Source organism: Penaeus japonicus, unplaced genomic scaffold (genome assembly GCF_977035675.1).
Source record: "Penaeus japonicus unplaced genomic scaffold, GWHDUDI00000001_assembly GWHDUDI00000020, whole genome shotgun sequence".
Taxonomy (NCBI): domain Eukaryota; kingdom Metazoa; phylum Arthropoda; class Malacostraca; order Decapoda; family Penaeidae; genus Penaeus; species Penaeus japonicus.
The window spans coordinates 11,789,283-11,808,899 of NW_028234422.1; the positions used below are offsets into that span (position 1 = coordinate 11,789,283).

The following is a 19,617-nucleotide window of genomic DNA, read 5'->3' on the forward strand; positions in this document are numbered from 1 at the left end:
CCCTCTCGAGCTTTAACTTGATTATAAAATGCACTCAATGCAATGTCTACAATATTATAAAAACAAGACTGGAAGCTTCGACACACGTATACATAATATAATACACATAGAACTATAATTTCTCTTAACTTCCTTATATTTGAATCACATTTCGGATAGTACTCTCCTCCTCTAACTAATTAGAATCAGGTCCACTTGTCATCTTCGAGCAAGACACTCAGATATGTTTGATATAAAATTCAGACAATATATTTCAATTTATATTTTAAACAGTTGCCATACAAGAAAGACACCCTCTGTCCCATGTTACTGACATTTATTTTTTAACCACAAAAAGATTCTTCTTTTTTTTTTAGAAGTTAACAAGCAATATAAAAATACATGTCCTATAATATCTGTAGAGTTGATAATCAATTTCAAACTTCTAATCAACAGTAAAAAAAAAAAAAGGTTTAGGCATGCACATAATTACAGATGTTCAACCATTTCCCCTATAAATATAGTCTTTCAAAAAATAATAAAGGGAAAAAAAAACATTAAAAGTCAGTCACATTCAATAGAAAATACTTAAAGCATTGTATCAATGGAAGTCGCACCTCGATAATTTCAACACTATCAAAATATAAAAGGGTTGGGAAGGTTACAGACATATTACAGTAAGTGTCATGGTTACAACAGGAAACAGTTTTCACAAGTCTCTGCTCTTAAGATGTATCTGGTCCACTGGTTACAAGTCCCAAGTCACTTTCTTGTAGATTACAAGTGTGTCCCTTCAGACCTAACTTAACATAACTTACCCTTGACAAAGTTCCCTTTGACTATCCTCTGTTAACATGTGGAAATAGTGAACACAGTATATAATGCATCTCTCAATCTGGAGTTAAAAGCTGCATAGAAAATAAGGTAAACAAAATGTCTTTTGTATTAAAGAAACTCAAGCAACTTCTACTAAAGCAAAAGTTTGACACTGGGTAACATGGCTAGCAGGCACTTCAACATACTTTAAAAAAGTGTAACAGCCATTATTCTCAAATATTGCAAGCAATTCAAGTTTTATTAATCAGGCAACACCAATATCCTAATTCACTAAACCCATCATCAAAGCCATGACAAGGTGGGAGTCTGGATGACAAAGACTATTATATCAGAGGCCTAAATTCATCTTGCATGCATATTTAGAATAGGGCATGGTGAAGTATGAATAATTCATGCAAAATGGAAAAATGGAATAATCTAATTATTCTATACACGTCCTATACCAGTATTGTACTTCGGGTCCCATCCCTTTGGAACAAGGCCCGAACTCCTTGACATCTAGGTTGCCATCTTCAACATTATCATAACTACGATCACAGTTTAGTTTTCAATCGTTATATCTTGAACTTATAAACACTTTGTATTTCATACTTTTAAATCATTAGTATCCAAATGCCTTGACATGAGCAATAACAGCAAGTCTATAAATAATGTAACTTGGACCATGTGTAATGATTGATATAAACACATTTAGGATGTACAAAATAATTCATCTCTTTCAATTCAGGCATGCAGAAAGTGCTATCCTGAAATCTATCCATTGCATGAATGAGATTCGTTTTACCAAAACAATGTATCCATCACACACAAATACAAATAATTTCCTAGATAATGCATTTAATTTGGGGAAACACAGTTCACCTAATAATCTTTATTATTCAACATCAAATGTATACCATATCAAGAATAACTGGTTTCAATCTTTCTCATCCCAAAACCTTATCAAAGCCTTCAACTGACTAAAAGAGATCTTTCTGTCTTGTGTCTTGTGTCTTCTGAATCATCCAAGTTTCCACTATTATCCAATGTTTTATAGTTTGGAGTCCTTGCATTCATTCATTTTTTTCATTATTATTATTTGCAAGGCAAGCAGAAAAAAATAAGTCAAACTGCAAACTTGAGCACTACAGGTGCTAAGCAGATTCTGCTCAGCACACAACACCAATGCCCTGCAACACCTCTCTCTCATGTGGGTTAAGATGTGGGATGAAGACAGGAAAGGCTGGGTGTTGTGCAAAAGTGCTGATGAAGGTTGTGAGATATTGCTGCAAGTCCAAGCTGTACATTGGATCACTCACCTGAAAGGTAGGCAAAAAAAATGAATTAAAAAAACAAACTTGTTAGATACCAAGATCTATCACAAACATATCCAGCAAACAATTTAAAACATCCAAAATTTATGAGAAAATATCCATCCCTAACTTTTAGTAAAGTAAAACCAGCCTTCTAAATGAGACACAATAATCAATCTCACTCACAGCATCAGGGTCATCTTCATCATCCACCGTGTCTGCATCGTAGCTGGGATAACCACTGGCTGGCGGAAACATTGTGGCGAGCGCAGAGTCTCCGTTGGTCTGGCCGTCCTCCTCATCATCCTCCCAGCACTCATCTTCCGATTCCTGCTGTATTGAAATGTAATACTTAATATGTTGTCCTCTTCCATCAGCTCTGAAGATGGGCTAGGCTACAAATACAGGAAAGAATCATGCTTGCTACAGAAAATTATAAAACCAAAGAATACTAAATGAACCAAAAAAAGAGAGAAAGGGAAGGCAAAAGGAGGAAGGAAAAGAGGAAGAGGAGGCTGATGGAGGGAGGGAAGAGATGATGCAGGAAGAGGAGGCTGATGGAGGGAGGGAAGGTAAGGATGCAGGAGGGGAGGGAGGGAGGGGGGGGGAGGGAGGGAGGGAGGGAGGGAGGGAGGGAGGGAGGGAGGGAGGGAGGGAGGGAGGGAGGGGAGGGAGGGAGGAGGGAGGGAGGGAGGAGGGAGGGAGGGAGGGAGGGGGAGGGAGGGAGGGAGGGAGGGAGGGAGGGAGGGAGGGAGGGAGGAGGTGGGAGGAGGAGGAGGAGGGGGGAGGGAGGAAGAGGAGGGAGGGAGGGAAGGAGGGAGGGAAGGAGGGAGGGAAGGAGGGAGAGAAGGAGGGAGAGAAGGAGGGAGGGAAGGAGGGAGGGAAGGAGGGAGGGAAGGAGGGAGGGAGGGAGGGAGGGAAGGAGGGAGGGAAGGAGGGAGGGAGGCAGGAAGAGCAGGGAGAGGAGCAAGAGCTAATCTTTAACTACAAACGGTTTGATTACATACACTTACTTCATCATCGTCCTTCGTCAGATTGGAATCTATAGCATTGGCAAGTTCATTAATTAAAAGCTTGAAAATCTTGATTAACACAGGCACTTGAGTCCACTGTTCAGGCCGCGCAATGCGCTGTGATCGCGTGCGCACTCGGCCTTCTGGAGAGAAGACCTACAAGGAAAAAACAAAAATTAAGTAACGAAAAACTTGTTATCCTTGTCATCCTTTTCCGTCATCTTCATGCACTGACTAATAGCCTCTACCAAACTGATGTTGAAGAACATGAAATCTTTATTATTTGCATTCCCATCAATGAAAAAATTAACTAATAAAAATTCTTAACTAGTGTGAATTCTTATCGCAAACTGTAAACCGAAACCAATTAATCACAAAATATTCTCAAAATTCTGTAGTATTTTCAGCAAATCCACAATATATTTCCTGTAATTGATCTAAAACTTAATTACTAGTGGCAATAATCTACGCACAATAGTCCTCTATGCTTTTTACTAACAGAGAAAGGATTTTCAAAGCAGTTTTCTAACCCACTGATGATAGGAAATGCACTATCCAGTGTGGTTATAATTTCTAAACATTTTTTACACAAACATATCTGCAAGTGGTTAGTCACCAAGGAGTTAATTTAGTAGGCCTAACCTCACCTTTATGTCATACCTGAATTTTTGCAAAAAATTATTTTCATTTCTATTACCATATAATAATCAGTGATAGTAATGATAACATTAGTATTGATAAAGATAGTAATAAAAATTAAAACTTTTTTCATAAAAAATTAAGGAAAGGGGTATACAGCTAAGGTCATGTTGCCTTACTAATTGACTCCTTGGTGACTATGTACTTGTGGAATCACCTATACATTTAAAACAAATTATAAAACAGTGGGCAGTCCCATTCCTGTTGTATATGGCTTAATGCAGTGTCTTTAAATGGTCAACAGATATTAAAGCACAATCAAACTGATTGCAAAGGTAATATTAGTTAATGAACACACCTGATCTCCTTGAACAATGATGTCTTGCAATCTGGTATCATTCGATGTCACACCATGTTCCAGTAGTTTGGCCAGGGCAACTGCACTAACCTGTTTGAATGCAATTTAAAGATATTGATGATTTGCATTTTCAAGGGATGGCGATGAATAATTCAAACAAAAAATTAACAAATAAATGAAGTGCAAAACTAGTGCACATTCATTCATATATTCTATAACCTAAACAATACATCAGTAAAAAAAAAAAAAGGGGGAGGGGGCAGACTGAGACATACCTTTCCTTCATATGCACCAAAGAAAAGATGCTGTTTGGAGCACCACTGAGTGAGAACGAAATGAAGTGCTGACTGTCCCGAGGGGCCAGGAACTCCAGCCAGGAAGTTCAACACCCCATCCAACTGCGAGTGGACTAGCTGAGCATATACCAGCACCAGGTTTTGCACAACTGTTAAACTCTCTGCACCCTGTGTAGAATGAACAGATTTGTAATTAATGAACTAAAATTATGTATCTTTCCTAAAACTTTACAAGGATTAAACCAGTCTCAAGTCTATTCAACCATTAGTTGACCAAACTTCAGCCAAACTGTACTTCACTCTGGGAGAACTTCCTAATATCTCTATCCACCTATTATGGGCTTCCTTTGCTGCTATTCACACTATTTCCAAATACATTTTAGAAATTAGTTTTTAGATTCCACATAATCGTGCCCCAATGATACATTTACAACTTTCTCAACTGTTATAAAAGCACACATTTATCTTTGAAAATTAAATTTATTTCTGGGGTGATCCGGAGAAAACATGAGGAAAGAGAATGCACATGAAGCATATTTTAAGCTTTATACTGTATTCCTTTTCAGGTTTGTCATACATCCTCACTAATGTGTAACTGCATTAACCTTTTAACAACAGATGACGTGATAACATTTCATGGTCCAGCTAGCCTTCCCACCAGATACACAATATCACATCATGGATGAGTCAGCACTCATAGCTGGCAGAGGCCGGGCCGCCTTGAGCATATAGCCCAGGCGAAGCGACGTCTTCGCATATCTGTCTGAACTGAACTGATTGTATGGCCGGCACACCGGGTGGCACATAGCAGCTGGCCACAGCCTCAGCAGACAAATAGCCTGCACATTTCAAAATACCCTGGCGCTACATCCAGGCAAGCTAAAACCGCCCCGTCGTTAACAGGCTAAGTACAACACCAAGGTCCTATCTAGTTTATTTACTTTTTATATATTTTTACACACCTATTATTTACTTTGTATGAGAATGTGCTTGCAAAACCCAGCTGCAGTAGGGGTATAAAACTAAAACAGTAAGACAAATTGGAAGGAAGGAACAAGGAACATTGTATTTCCTTTAATCTCTTCAAATAAGAGGCTAAAATCAGCAAATAATGAAACTCTAAGTGTTATTTGACTTTAACAAGAACCATCATATTCTTATTACAGTATTTGCAAAGAGACATATTATTGTAAAATATTACCTACAAAAACCACAAGGTTACTTACTGCTTTGTAAATGATGGACAGTATTAAAGAGGATGTAAGAAACATAATAAAAGTATTTCATGTATATTCAATGTGAAGATTCACAAACCCTGCATGTGACTTATAATGCTATTTCTGGATGCAGATTCGCCATTCAAATACAAAATGTTTACTGCATATTAATATTTCTTAAAATTACTAAAATCCTTTAAAGTGCACAATGACACCTCCTTACCTGAAGTTTACTAAGGACAGCTCTGAGAAGAAGGTCCAGGTTATCCCCTAAGTGGTCACCTGCTCTTCGGATAAGGACGGTAATGAGGCGGCCCACAAAGGTGGCCGTGTGTTCACTAGTGGCTGGTGATAAGAGCTGGGAGGCTACTTGTACTATATATTGCAACCCTGATCTGCCCTCAGCATCATGATAGGCTAACACCTGAAATAGCAAAGAGATCATAATCACATTCTGTTCCAGGCCTTTAATTTGAATTTAAAAATCAATAAAAAATTACCTTCAAAATTTCTAACTGAAGAACTAATAACACTACCTGATCTGGAGCCACAGAAATATAAGCTCGTAAACATTCTCCTCCATTCTGCAGAGTTGAATTATCATCAGTGTTTAGAGTTCTCTGGACGACAGCAGGAAAGGCTACATTAACGAGGGGTTCACCAAGAGGAGGAGATGAGGAGCGGACCATGACTTCCAACATGTCTAAAGCCACAGCCTGCATACCTGGGGGAACCTGTGGAGAGTGCATGGTTTGTATACATATTCATGTTTATCAGCTTATCAACTTCTCCATTTACATAACAACCTTGAAAAGGGAATACATGTAATAATACTGCACCAAACCAACCATTCTAAATTCAGTGAAAGCCTAATAAATAAACAAACTGAACAAACAAGAATAAATATTGTTTATGTATGCCATGATTTCATAATCTAAGTAAATCTCCCATGAAACATAATGAAAAAATAATACACCTACTTTATCTGTCGATGCATTAAGAATGGAAGCTAGAGTAGGGATGAACTTCGTCTGGAGTGTGGTGGTGCAGCCGGGGTTCTGACAGAGCTCCCGGACCACATCTTGGACGAGGGCCACCAAGACAGGGTCATTATTGGCTTTAATAAATACAGCGAGGCAAAGCGTGGAAATCCGGCCCACGTTGGCTGCTGTGAAGTTGGAGTCAACAGACACAACGATGCAGCAAGTCTCCAGGATGAGCGACAAGACTTCTGAGGATGCCTGGGTGGCAAGAGTGACAAGGCCATCCAAGATGGACGGCAAGTATGGCTGGAGGGCACCTGGGTTGCCACTGCCTTTTAGAAATTCACAGAATCCCCACACAGCTCTGTCACATTCAAAGAAAAAGAAGTACTATAAGTAAATAAAACTAAGTAAAACAAATAAAATCACGAAGGTACATTTAACCAAATGTGAGACGGGTTGTACATGTGCCATGGCAAGGGTGGGCTAAATTGCAAGGTGGCACCTACACATGCCATGGCAATGGAGGTTGTTCTACAATCTAGGTATGGTTTCAGATGGGATAGTTTTCAAACTACAGCAATCCCTTATTTTTCTATATTCTCATTGAATAATAATTATTTCACTGTGCCATTGGCTTAAAAGAAAAACAATCTACCAATTAGCTGCCACCAAAAATTATCACCTGAACAGCTGCTGTTGCCAGATAATTATCAAGGTTTTCTCTGTTTCAACTTCTTAAAATGATCTAAACACACTGTAGATAGCAACTAATTTGTGAACAACAGAAAGTCCTTGTACTGTATTCAAAATATTAGCAATCAGTATATCAGCTATGCCTCTGGCATGTACACATACACCACTGGCAATCTATTGGTCAAATAAAAGGCTTAACATACCTAGATTTCGAAATACACATTCATTCAGCCAGACATTACATGTAAATTTTTCTTTTAAAAATGAATTTCAAATGAATAAAAAATGATAATAATAACTTGCATTATCACAAAAATTAGTATATCACTTCCACTCCTGCAAAAATACATTTTTTTTCAAGTGAAGACTAACCTGACACCAGAAACCTTAATGATGGGGTTAGGACTATCTTTAAGAGCAGACACTGTTGCCTGAAGGAACTGTTCCAACATCTCTGGCGTTATGGCTTGGCCGAACCTACTTCCACACCACAGGGCACGGCCAGCCAGGAAAGGAGATGCTGGAGGAAGAAGAACATCAGCAAAGGTTTCCAATGTTTTTTCAGCAACTAATTCATTTATTTAAATACCAAAAACTAGTACAACTATCTTGTCTTGAGAGTAAACAAAAAAATAAATAAAAACTAGACATGCATATCTCAAAAAAGCAAACTTCTTCAACAACTGTCACTCTTACAAAAGATTTACCCAGTCACATCAATCTTACTGTATGCCGACTGCAAAGTTATTTCATTAAAATAAGGCAGGATTTAAATGAAAAAAAAAAAAAAAAAACTTACAATTAGGGTCCAAATCTGCCAAAACTACAGACTGGATAAAGTTTGTTAGGTCAAACTGCAGCTGTCCCTTTGCCACTTGATCCAAGATGAGGTCACGCACAGAGCCAAGTGCTAACATGACTGCTTCATGAGTTTTCCACCATGCAGGATCCCCAGCTGATCTTTGGGTAGTCGCGCGCTCAAGGTGCCTACCCACAGCCACCACCAGGCCCTGACCACAGTCTTCGGCTAACTCCTGACACAAGGCCTTTGAAGAGAGAATTTTTCATTAGTGAATATATTAGCAATCTCACATTAACATCAACTGAATAAGCAAGCAGTAGTTAATCCAATGACAACAGGTGTCTCGTATATGTGACATGGCAAAAAGTGCGTAGTGCCGGGCGTCGCACCAGTGTGATATCCCTGAAAATCTTTGCTATTGGTCACCTGGCAGGAAATTGGGGAAAACCTTGGGTATATAAAGAGGTTGTTGACCCCCATACATCATTCAACATGGCTCCAAAGAGACAGTGCCAAACGCTCCTCCTTCCCTCCTGTTCAGATGTTGAGCAGCCCCAGCCACCAACAATGCAGAGTTGCCTCCTCTGCCTCGCGAAGACCAACTTCCCTGACTCCTCCTCTGATGGGGAGAGTAGCAGGGACAAATATGTTCCTTGCAAGGCAGAGGAGGACAGTAATAATGGTCCAAGCTTGGAGGACAGGTGGACATAACCCTTGACAGTGACAAGCCATTGTCTACCTTCACCACCAGAGTGTGACGGAGGAATGAACCCGGGACCCTAAATTTCGTTTGGCAAAAAAGGGATAATGTCCCAAAAAGGTTCGGGTTTGCTGGTTCTCCTGGGGTTACGGTAAACCTGAATGAATCCCCCTTAAGATCTTCCAGTCTTCTAGGTATGCAGGTATCTCTTCTCCTGTCTTTCCTCACATGAAGAAGTGGACTCCCATGTCCAAAGAGGAGCTGATGGCACACTTTGGTCTGTGGGTGACGATGGGGTTCCACAAACTTCCCTGCTACCAGGATTTTTTGTCCCATCACCCAACCATTCATGTTGAGCAATTTCCAGACAATATCTCAGGATCGGTTTGACCACCCTATGACCCACCTCTATTTCACGCATCTGGAGGATGGGGAAGAGGTTCCCAAGGACCGTCTGTGGAGACTCCCAACAGTTATAGACACCCTCAACACTGCCTTTGTTGAAACCTTGGTCCCCAAGAAAGATTTACTGGAATCAAGTAGTAGTATGAGGAAAGGGTACACTGTCTTTGTAAACAATTAGTACACTTCCCCATCTCTTTTCCACATACTCCAGTCCCAACAGACAAATGCAGTGGAGACAGTAAGGGTAATTCGTTAGTGGACGCTCTTTGACTTCACAGTGAAAAAGAGGGGCGATGTGGACTAAAGGAGCAACACAGGATTGTTAGCTCTATAGTAGTGACTGTAACGTTGTTACAATGCTCTCTACTGTCCACACTGCTCAGGTCGATGAGGAAGGGGAGCCTCACGTCGTTGCTAACAACAATGTCGGCATGAAGGGTGTCAACATCGGGGACCAATTCTCCGCCTCACATTCCCCCCCTCAGAAGTTGAGGGTGTGGTATCAGATGATCATCTTCCTCTTTGACTTTTCCCTAGTAAATTCCTTCACCATGTATCTGACCATGGGGATAAGATGCCACATGGGGATAAGATGCCCCATATGGAGTTCCACATGGAGTTGGCGATGCTAATGATTGTTGACACATGGTACAATAATCACTCAAGAAACAGAGTGGCCACACGTCCTCCACTTCAGTAACAAGGGCATTCTATCAAGTCCATTCCAGATGGCAAGCATCTTCGCTATCACTGGTGCTCTGCCAGGGTTTTTCGCAAGGCTACCTGCAGCAGATGTTCAGACTGCCATGTCGGTCTGTGCACCTATGGTTACTCTGAGCGTGACTTTCTCTCTTACTGACCCTCGCCCCTTCTTTTCCTTTATATGTCTTTTTTTTATGATGTTCATCTTTTTATATATATAAATATGTACATATGTTTTATTTTTATCATGTTTGTGTTTTGTATTCATTCTTTATAAATAAATATTGTTCTTGTATATACATTTATATATTTTCCCCTAATGATACCTTGCCAACAATGTTTTTGAGCAAAAGAGTATGCTACAGAAAGATTATGAACTTACAACTTGGTTAGAAGTTGTACTTGTCAAAGAAAAAGCTTTCACATATTTTACATATGTCTGCTTTGGCTCATGAAAGTATGGTAATGATATTCCACATAGTACAAAATTATACTTAACCCATTCACGCCTGGGCCGTTCCGGCTTTGCACGGTCGCAATACCGGGGTTTTCGAACGCATAAGCCTAATGCCTCGAGATTCTCAAACACACAAGCCGCAAGCCTGAGCTGCCCGCTCGCTCAACCCGAGCGCCGGGTTTGCCCTCATATTTCATCTCGGGCGTCTGACGCAAAAACCACAAAACGTGTCATCACGTCAACCGGCTCCAATGAGTTAAGTAAATAGTATGAACTTTGGACTCTAGAGTAAGAAGCATTATAACATTGATAAAACTCAAAGTCAACTCAATGTCATCCTTCAGTCAAATCAGGCATTACAGAAAATACAAAAAAAAATCACACAATCAAAAATGCAGCAAATCAGGCTCATATTCCATCAAGTAGCCTGCATGGTCACGTCACAGTACCTGGCATTACACACCAGGTGATATAACAGTCCTAGAGTAGGCGGTAGTCAGCTCTTGCCGGGCCCATAGGCATTGGGTTAATACCATACTTTATTTTCTCATACTTTAAACAGACTTTTTTCTTTTTTTCTTTTTTTTCAAACCAAAACAAGTGGCAAGACATATGCTTACCAGAAGGAGATCTTGAGCTGATATTCTGACAGAATAGGCAAAACTGTCTTCATCTTCATCCTCAACAAAGGCATCTGGATTATTGCTCCAATTTTCAATCTGTGAACAACATAATATCAAAAATTAGTGTTAGGAGAAACTATTATCAAAAATAATATACAATTTCCATTACTGTAGTATTTGTAACCATTAAAGTATCAGATGCATTATCAACTTTAATGTAAAACAACTTTATTGGTTCTAAATCCCTGTTACTGAGGTCTGTCAGATTTGAAAAAATATATATTGTTCAATTCTGAGTGACAGGCCATAAAGCAGCAAAGATTAAGCAAAACACTTTCCAATGATATCAAATTGCCTGTAAAGGACGTACAAATTAACAAATCTAAAACCAAGTGTTATTGAACAGGTTTAGTTGTATCCATTGTAAGAATCATGCATTAACATAGTGCACCCTGTACTCCAACGAGACAGCCACTTCCTGTGTGCATCCGAGATTTATCATATGAAAAAAAATGATCTTGAACAATATTTTCTAATATTTTGCACTTCATAACAACATTCACTCATTTGGGAAGATTTACATGCTAGAAAATAACTGGAGCATACTGCCCATTGCATTGGTAGTTAATTTCATGGTTGGTCACAAGAGTAAAAAATTTGGATTGTGAAGAAATTCCCCCCCCCCCTTTGTTTTTGTTTCAGGACAAGCCAATTGTCTTTCAAAAAAAACAAAAAAACAAGGGACTTGTCCTCTTTTGAAAGCTGTACATTGATAACTAGTGTCTGTATAACACAAAGATCAAAGCGCAATCTGAATCATTCAAACGCCCACAGTAAGCATGCAACTGTCCTGCTACCCGAATAAGATTGAACTGCTTTGCTTCTGATACCCTTAACCCATTCCCATTGGACGGTTCTAATCTGTACAAATCCGGGGCAATTCGAATTATTAATTATTTATTAGCCAAAATAATTGAATACTGCACTACCACGCCCGCCAGCAACTGGCTTTTGTAATGCGTTACACAACATGATACCACCCGTCCTGTGTGGGTTAAATAAGATTAACCTTTATATTCAAGGCACCAATAACCGTATGGGAACATCAGTCATGTAGTTTTCTAGGTTATAAAGGGTTAAATTGTTAGCATAGCAGTGAAGATTACTTTCCTTTTTTTTTATTTTCCCCTTCACCATAAGATTCACAAATACCACAAAGAAATTTGCTTCTTCCACATACCTGATCTTCAGTTATTTGCATATATAAAAGGATGTAGTATATCAAGTCTGCTATTCCTTGCTTGACCATCTGTTTGTGTTTGGTCGTCTCCACAAGGGCATGGACAAACTCAAATATGGTAAACACTAAATTTTCAAAACCCAGAACTTCACCTGAAATTTCAGAGAATAAATCTATGTTAAAAAGAGCCGTTTAAAAAAAGATATATATTATCAAGAAAATATATGAGAGAATTATGATTGAGGAAAGTGTCATTAGCCCCTAGTACATCAATTTTACAATTAATGATATAACATGAATTTAGAGAAGCTTTGGAATACAAAACATCCAAGCAGCAATCACTAGAAAAATATGAGAAAAAAAATACTATATATTATATATATATTATATATATATATATATATATTAATTATATATATATTATATAATATATATATATATATATATATATATATATATATATATATATATATATTATATATATATTATATATATATATATATATATATTATATATATATATATATATTATTCTATATATATATATATTATATATTATATATATTATATATAATATATATATATATATATATATATATATATATATATATTATATATATATATATATATATATATATATATATATATATATATATATATATATATATTATATATATATATATATATAAATATATATATATATATATATTTATATATATATATATATTATATATCATATATATACATCATATACTATACATCATATACTATACATCACATACTATACATCATATACTATACATCATATACTATACATCATATACTATACATCATATACTATACATCATATACTATACATCATATACTATACATCATATACTATACATCATATACTATACATCATATACTATACATCAAATATGATATATCATAAATCATATATATGTAAAAATTTTGAAAAAATGTAAAAATCAAACTCACCATCTGAATCAACAGGATCGTCAGCATCCTCCCGCGCATTAACAGTTGTGTTGACATAAGTATCAGCGCTAGAAGTTAATGTTTGCCATACAGGTCCAAGCACCTCCCCTAGATACTGGCCCATTTGTTTGGGTACATTCTTCATCAACACTGTAAGAGCTGGAATGTCAAGAATACACATTAATCATGGCTGTCCTTAGTTTCTTCTTTTAAGAAGTCACCTTTAAATAATCTGCTTCTGTTCTCACCCCTATTCTTAATATAAAACATCCTCGGGAGATGAAGCTGTAAAAAAAACACAATAAAAAATAAAACAACTAGGTGGATAACTAAGTGGATACCAGCTGGTGTATATTCATGCTCACTATATTCATCTTAGGTCATTCTAAAGTTGCCAAATTTGATTAGCAAGTTACAAGCATCTTTTTAGAGCTTTTGGCCTTGAAGAATCTCCCCTAAGCTTGCTAAGCCTGCCTTAATGTTTTTTAACCCATTCACGCCAGGGCTTATATTTGCATAATGCCGCTCCCACCATAAATGTAACAAGCCCACATAGTGACTAAGCACAATATCTCTCCCGGTGCGATGCTGTGCTGTGCCTCTATGAGTACTTTAACGGGATGATAATTGGATGTTTTTGTATTTGTTTATATTATTTTCACAAGTGAATAAAACTGTGTCTTTACAAATGGAATTCCTGCTATGATTTTGTACCTATATAACGATGTAAAACATGCATTTTGAGGGAGAGATAATGACATGTAAGAATGTCACCCAAGGGGGTGAAATTTTACCATGACGAGATATAATGTCATCCAGAGCGAATGGGTTATGAGTTTTACTAATAATATCAATGTTTCTTTCCTGAAATGGTTATTACACTGTGCTCCATTGATATATTGTAAATTATTGTGCATGTATAGTGAGTTTATAAAAGTTTACATACAATGCAACCATATTTTTGTAATTTGAAATGTATTTCTATGTACAGGCTTTTTTTTATCAAAATTTCAAATAAAAGTGAGAAGGCTTTTCCTAAGAACATCAGATACAGATATTTTTTGTATACTTGGTAGGTAAGTTATAGGCTTTTGTTAGTCTCTGAAATTAGAAATTGCATGTGTTGTAACAATTTAGTAAAATACAGCAAGACTATTCTATTTAAAAAAAAACATTAAAAATATATAAACCTCTTATTACAGCAGTCATACGCAATCAAACATTTCTACCTCATCATTCATCTGACACTTACCACTAAGAATTTCCTTTTTGAGGCCGGAATCGGAAGTGAAACCATCCATGGTCTGCAACCCTTTGACAAGAGCCTGAGTGAAGGCTGGAAGAGTTGGGTAAAGAAGGGTCTTGGCTAAGCTTCTGTTATACTCGCCCATCATACAAATTAGGTTGGCTAAGGTGCTGAAGATCTCTACCGCTCGACCCCTCGTTCTAATGCCATATTTCTGAAAGATGACATAAGGATTGAATTAATTATTCAAATAACTTATCATACATGTCAGAGAACCATTTCTAATGGTCCTGTATTATGAAAGAAAGTGGACTACAAAAAAATATATTTATCATTCACAAACATGCAAAGGTATCCTCAATTAAAGTGAGAGATGTCATTCTTCATAAACAAATCACTTAAAAAAAAAATAAAAACAATTTGGAGAAACTTACATCCTCTTCACAGAAAATGCGATACATTTCAGGCAAGATAACTGGAGCAACTTGCGGTATGTGCTGGTCTGTGAGATCCCGAGAAAACTCAGTCAAGACTCTCATTGCACCGTGTACGGGTGCCTCCTCGCCTGTCTTGAGGGCTGCCATCAAGAGGTCAAACAGACCACACCAATTTTCCGGCCAGTCCCAGTGGGCAATGGCAGATATTGCATATGCTACCGAGGATCTGAAGAAGAGGGTAATATTGTGTCTATTAATGTTATTTTACAATTCAAAGCTCTAAATTCTTAATAATCAGAAGCATTTTCAGTATGAGTAAAATATTTTCAAAATAACCTGCTTTGCTATCATGCTCATACTTAATACCACATACCTGACTTTGCTGATAGGTTCATGCAGGCCATGCGGTAGTAGTTCTTTGATTTTGGCTTTTGCATATTCTGGACACTCTGGGACTCTAAACTGTTGAGAGAAAAAAGCAGTTGTGAAGTAACATACATGAAGTAAAAAGTGTTTTTCTGATTTCTCATATACATTTTTAAATATGCAGACATACACTCTATCATAAACATTCATCTTTTTGTAAACTATTTCATTACTCCTCTATTTTCAGAATGAAAATTATCCTAACACCACCTCAAACTAGTTTTGCATTATACGGTTTCAAAGCAATTTTTCATCATGCATATTAGCGACTGTAAACATGTGAATAAAAAAGCTTTTCCTTTATTCAAACCTTATTTCAAATACACCCATCAATCCATCACACCAAAATTATACATAAGCAAAGATGTACCACTGATCTGTATCTGAATTGTAAATTTAATTTTAAATTTACTTTATCTAATCCATCAACATAAACAGATCTGCTGTAATTGTGACATTATCTTACACAAGTTAAGCAAAAAAATTATACTGATTTCCCTCCTATTTCTTTGTTGTAAATAATTTTAACTTCAATCTGGTACTGTCTGGCAAGTTTCCTCCGGCCACATCCACCATACCATTTCCTCTGTATCCCCTCTTCTCCTTCCCTATGATTCATGGTTACTTTTTGCATGTGTGTAAATATAACACATTTTACCCTTCCTGATTTCCTCTCCCCATCCACAAAACATAACATCATGTATCATATATACAGGTTGGAAACTGTCCATAGCTTTACAGAAATTAATGCATTACATATACTCTAGGGTGCTTGGTGGCAAAAGGGTCTACAATTTTACATAATTTGAATATACACATCTTACTACCATGAAAAATACCCTTCCTGCCAATCACTGTTATACAGTTGGTGGCAGTCTTGACAACAAGCAAGGGGACATCCTCTTGATAATGGATGGAAATGTTGAAATTACCATGATTGTATAAAGGATACCTAGCATCAAGGAGATGCATTATGTTACTATTCTTATCCACTACCAAAGTGCTCATATTCAAGTGATTAAAATACCCTGAACAACTTGAGAAACCCCTACTATCTATCTATCTATCTTATATACATGAGATAGATAGATAGATAGATATATACATACATATAGAGACACATACATACATATAGACACATATATACAGACATAGACACACATACATACATACATACATCCATACATTTTATAAAGATGAACAAGGAATACAACCCACAAGCTCCTTACCTTCTCAGAGTCCGTACACCAGTGAGCTTCGACATACTGTTTAAGCAGCACAGAGGCCAACTGCCGGATAGGGAGGGGGCCATTGCGATCTAGAGTTAACTCTACCAGGTGGACACCAAATTCTGGAAGAAGTGACGAAGCATTATTTTCAATAACTCAAGTAGGAGAGCAAAATCTCTTGTAAAATGGTAGAAAATGCAAAGAAAAATCATACACAAACACTGAATACAAAATTCCCTGCTCCCAACTCTTAGAAGGATTGCTGGATTAGATGAACATTTGGCATCAAAGAATATAATAATAAAACACAGGTCAAGTTCAATACTGGTTACACCAATTCCTTTCTTTGACTTCAAGTTTGCACGAGCGTATGGGGAATGGACGAAAGTTATTACACATCTTGGAGGGGGGGGATGAGGGGTCATTTATTTCATCACTTTCCCTATAATTATGCTTATTTTTAAGTTAGTTCATATTTATCACCATCTTTCAATGAACTCACTTCATTATCCATGTCAAACTGTCTCCTTTTTTAATTAAGTCAGAGTAACAAGTTTCTTGATGGTCCCCACTCTCTACATGCTGTTGTTGGCTATAGGACATGGATCAAACATGTTTATCAAAGAAACTGGTTGCTGTTATGAATCACTTCACTTCACATAATTAAAGCTTTTTCTTATGCACTTCATGTTCAAATAAGCCCACTAAATAAATTCATACATGTTCTCTGCACCAGCAAGACTTATTACCCATGTAACATTTGTATGTTAAAAAATCATTTCCAATAGTTTAATATAAGCACAAAGAATCCTTCACCACAGCTTGTAAGAAATAGACGTGAATTTGCCTCAACAAAAAAGCCGTTTCCAGACTGCCCTTGTCAGAGGTCATTATTCATATCCGAGTCAGATCCAATGTCTCAAACCCTCATCCATCTCAAGAAGTCACAATATTCAACTTCATAAATAATAATTTCATAAACTGTTGTGTTATTTTAGATACCTCGCCATTTGTTTGACAAAAATATCTAAAAAAAATATCATAAAATAGCTTAGCATATGATCATATAATGCCATGCCCTTTGAAAAGGTGTAACCTTAGTACCAAAATATTATTAGAAAATCAATCTCTCCACCAACTTCAAAATTTTCTTCTTCAATCAGATTTCATATTTTTCTTTTTTCTTAACATTAACTAATTAAGCTTATGGTAAGGGTATAAAATGGCTTTAGTATAAAACTTTAAATGGCCACATGGTGACGTTTCTGGACACAGAGCCAGTGCCATTATAGGTCCTTATTTACAATAGGACAGCAATGAGATAGAAACTAATGTAATGGTCAAAAGCAAAACACACAAAATAAACACTAAAACCATTTGAGACTACGGATCTACCCATGCTAAGGCCGCCTCACTTCTTACTCCGGTGCGTATCAACAAACCTCAAACCCATATATTCTTGCAGAACAGAGCTTACCGACCTTCAAAAGTATATTAATTAAATTACTGTATACTCTGTAAGTGGTAGAGGCTGTTGGCCTTTGCCAGATCATGAAGTGGACAGGCCATGGCATTGCTTGATGCAGCACTATTGTACATAATTACCAATTTAGATTTTCTGGGTCAGTTCTTGTACTAGAGTGTGACAGTTTCAAAAATATTATGAAAATTTCATATCAGAAATTGCTTGAATGCATCCATCAACAAGTTCATTAATTTCATAACTTTTTTTTGCTTTTCAATTTACAAGTGTCATAAATTAAAAAATGCTTCAGGCTTCAATAAAGTGAAATCTAGCACAATAGCTGCATACTGAAAAGCAACTGCCGTAGGATCTCCGCACCACCTTGTCAGAGGTCAAAAACCCAATGGCTTCTTATTCAATAGATTTGTTGGTCTTTTGTGAAGCACCAACGTGCACGGAAGAATGCCAATAAGCATGTAGGAGAAATGCAGGAGTAATCTTAACCCATTGGTCGCGGTATTAAAAAAATGTTTGTGCAGTAGGATGGCTGGTTTACATGCCTGGCACGGTGCCATCCGCGTCTATGACCAACTCTGCCTTTGCAGCAAATCATGCCAACTGCTGCCAATGGGTTAACATTTATCTTTTTATCCATTTGCAAACAATCATATTTTTTTAGCTATTACAGTGTGAACTTCCGAAAAATTGCAAAAAAACTTGAACAGACAAAACCATCTCAGAAAATGCAATTGGGAATATGTTTAATGATTAGACCAATCATCACCGTCTTAAACTACATTTTCATTTTATACTCAAAATCTCAGAAAACCTGTCATTAAACGGCAAAAAATCTGAATTTCAAATATTTAATGCCACAGTCCAATATAAACAGGAAGACCCAAGTTTTCTGTTCTTTGCAATCAGAACAATGTGAATTTCCCAAATGGTGCCACTTTGTTAATTACCACGATATTGGTATAGATAGACTGCTCTTACTCTCTATGACTCATATACAGTGGAATTACCCGTGATTCAACTTCTATTTCCCCTATAGCAGGGAAGGGGCATGAAGGAGATCAGGGAAACTGCGGGATAAGATATGAAAGGAAATACATAAAATGCCCTGCTATTTGCCACTCACTAAATGTACGTCACTCTTTCAAAATGCCCGAAACTGTCCACGTGCTACCACCCTGTGGAAAGGATCCCGCCCCTCCCTCCCCCCACACCCTTGGACAACACTCACTCTACGTATTTATGGCAATTTAAAGCATAGGGTCAATAATAAGGGTATACATAATGTACTCAAAAGCTTAATCGTCAAATAAGGAACCCGTCCAAGCTCTATCTTGCTCGGATCGGCCAGGAGAATATTTGTTGACCTTTTCGCCAAAGCACCATTAGGCATGAAGGGAACCGCGATGACTGTCTACACCGTGCGCCATGTGGGCGAGTTAATTGTAGAGAAACCATATCTTTTACATTCTTATTTTCTAGTTGACAAAAAATACAATTCAATTAAGGTACATTTGTGGCTTACATCAATCCAATTTATCAATTTCTGTTCACAGATCATCCCACAATTTCCCTGATCT

General features: G+C 37.3%; 1 protein-coding gene across 4 annotated transcripts in view; it reads right to left on the reverse strand.

Moving 5' to 3' along the window:
* Positions 1-246: 246 nt before the first annotated feature.
* Ipo9 (Importin 9) overlaps positions 247-19,617 on the reverse strand; it is a 20,480-nt gene continuing 1,109 nt past the window's right edge. Inside the window, exons 2-18 of one of the 4 annotated variants that reach the window (XM_043013658.2) lie at positions 16,558-16,679; positions 15,276-15,364; positions 14,900-15,128; positions 14,472-14,679; positions 13,220-13,378; positions 12,240-12,391; positions 10,997-11,095; positions 8,110-8,356; positions 7,683-7,830; positions 6,612-6,978; positions 6,168-6,365; positions 5,855-6,055; positions 4,394-4,582; positions 4,119-4,208; positions 3,116-3,277; positions 2,295-2,441; positions 247-2,114 (exon numbers count right to left, since the gene is read on the reverse strand). In XM_043013658.2, coding sequence (XP_042869592.1) covers positions 1,965-2,114; positions 2,295-2,441; positions 3,116-3,277; positions 4,119-4,208; positions 4,394-4,582; positions 5,855-6,055; positions 6,168-6,365; positions 6,612-6,978; positions 7,683-7,830; positions 8,110-8,356; positions 10,997-11,095; positions 12,240-12,391; positions 13,220-13,378; positions 14,472-14,679; positions 14,900-15,128; positions 15,276-15,364; positions 16,558-16,679 — 2,957 coding nt within the window. In that variant the 3' untranslated portion in view covers positions 247-1,964. The remainder of the gene's footprint in view (positions 2,115-2,294; positions 2,442-3,115; positions 3,278-4,118; positions 4,209-4,393; positions 4,583-5,854; positions 6,056-6,167; positions 6,366-6,611; positions 6,979-7,682; positions 7,831-8,109; positions 8,357-10,996; positions 11,096-12,239; positions 12,392-13,219; positions 13,379-14,471; positions 14,680-14,899; positions 15,129-15,275; positions 15,365-16,557; positions 16,680-19,617) is intronic. The other 3 variants (XM_043013659.2, XM_043013661.2, XM_043013660.2) reach the window with 3 other exon arrangements.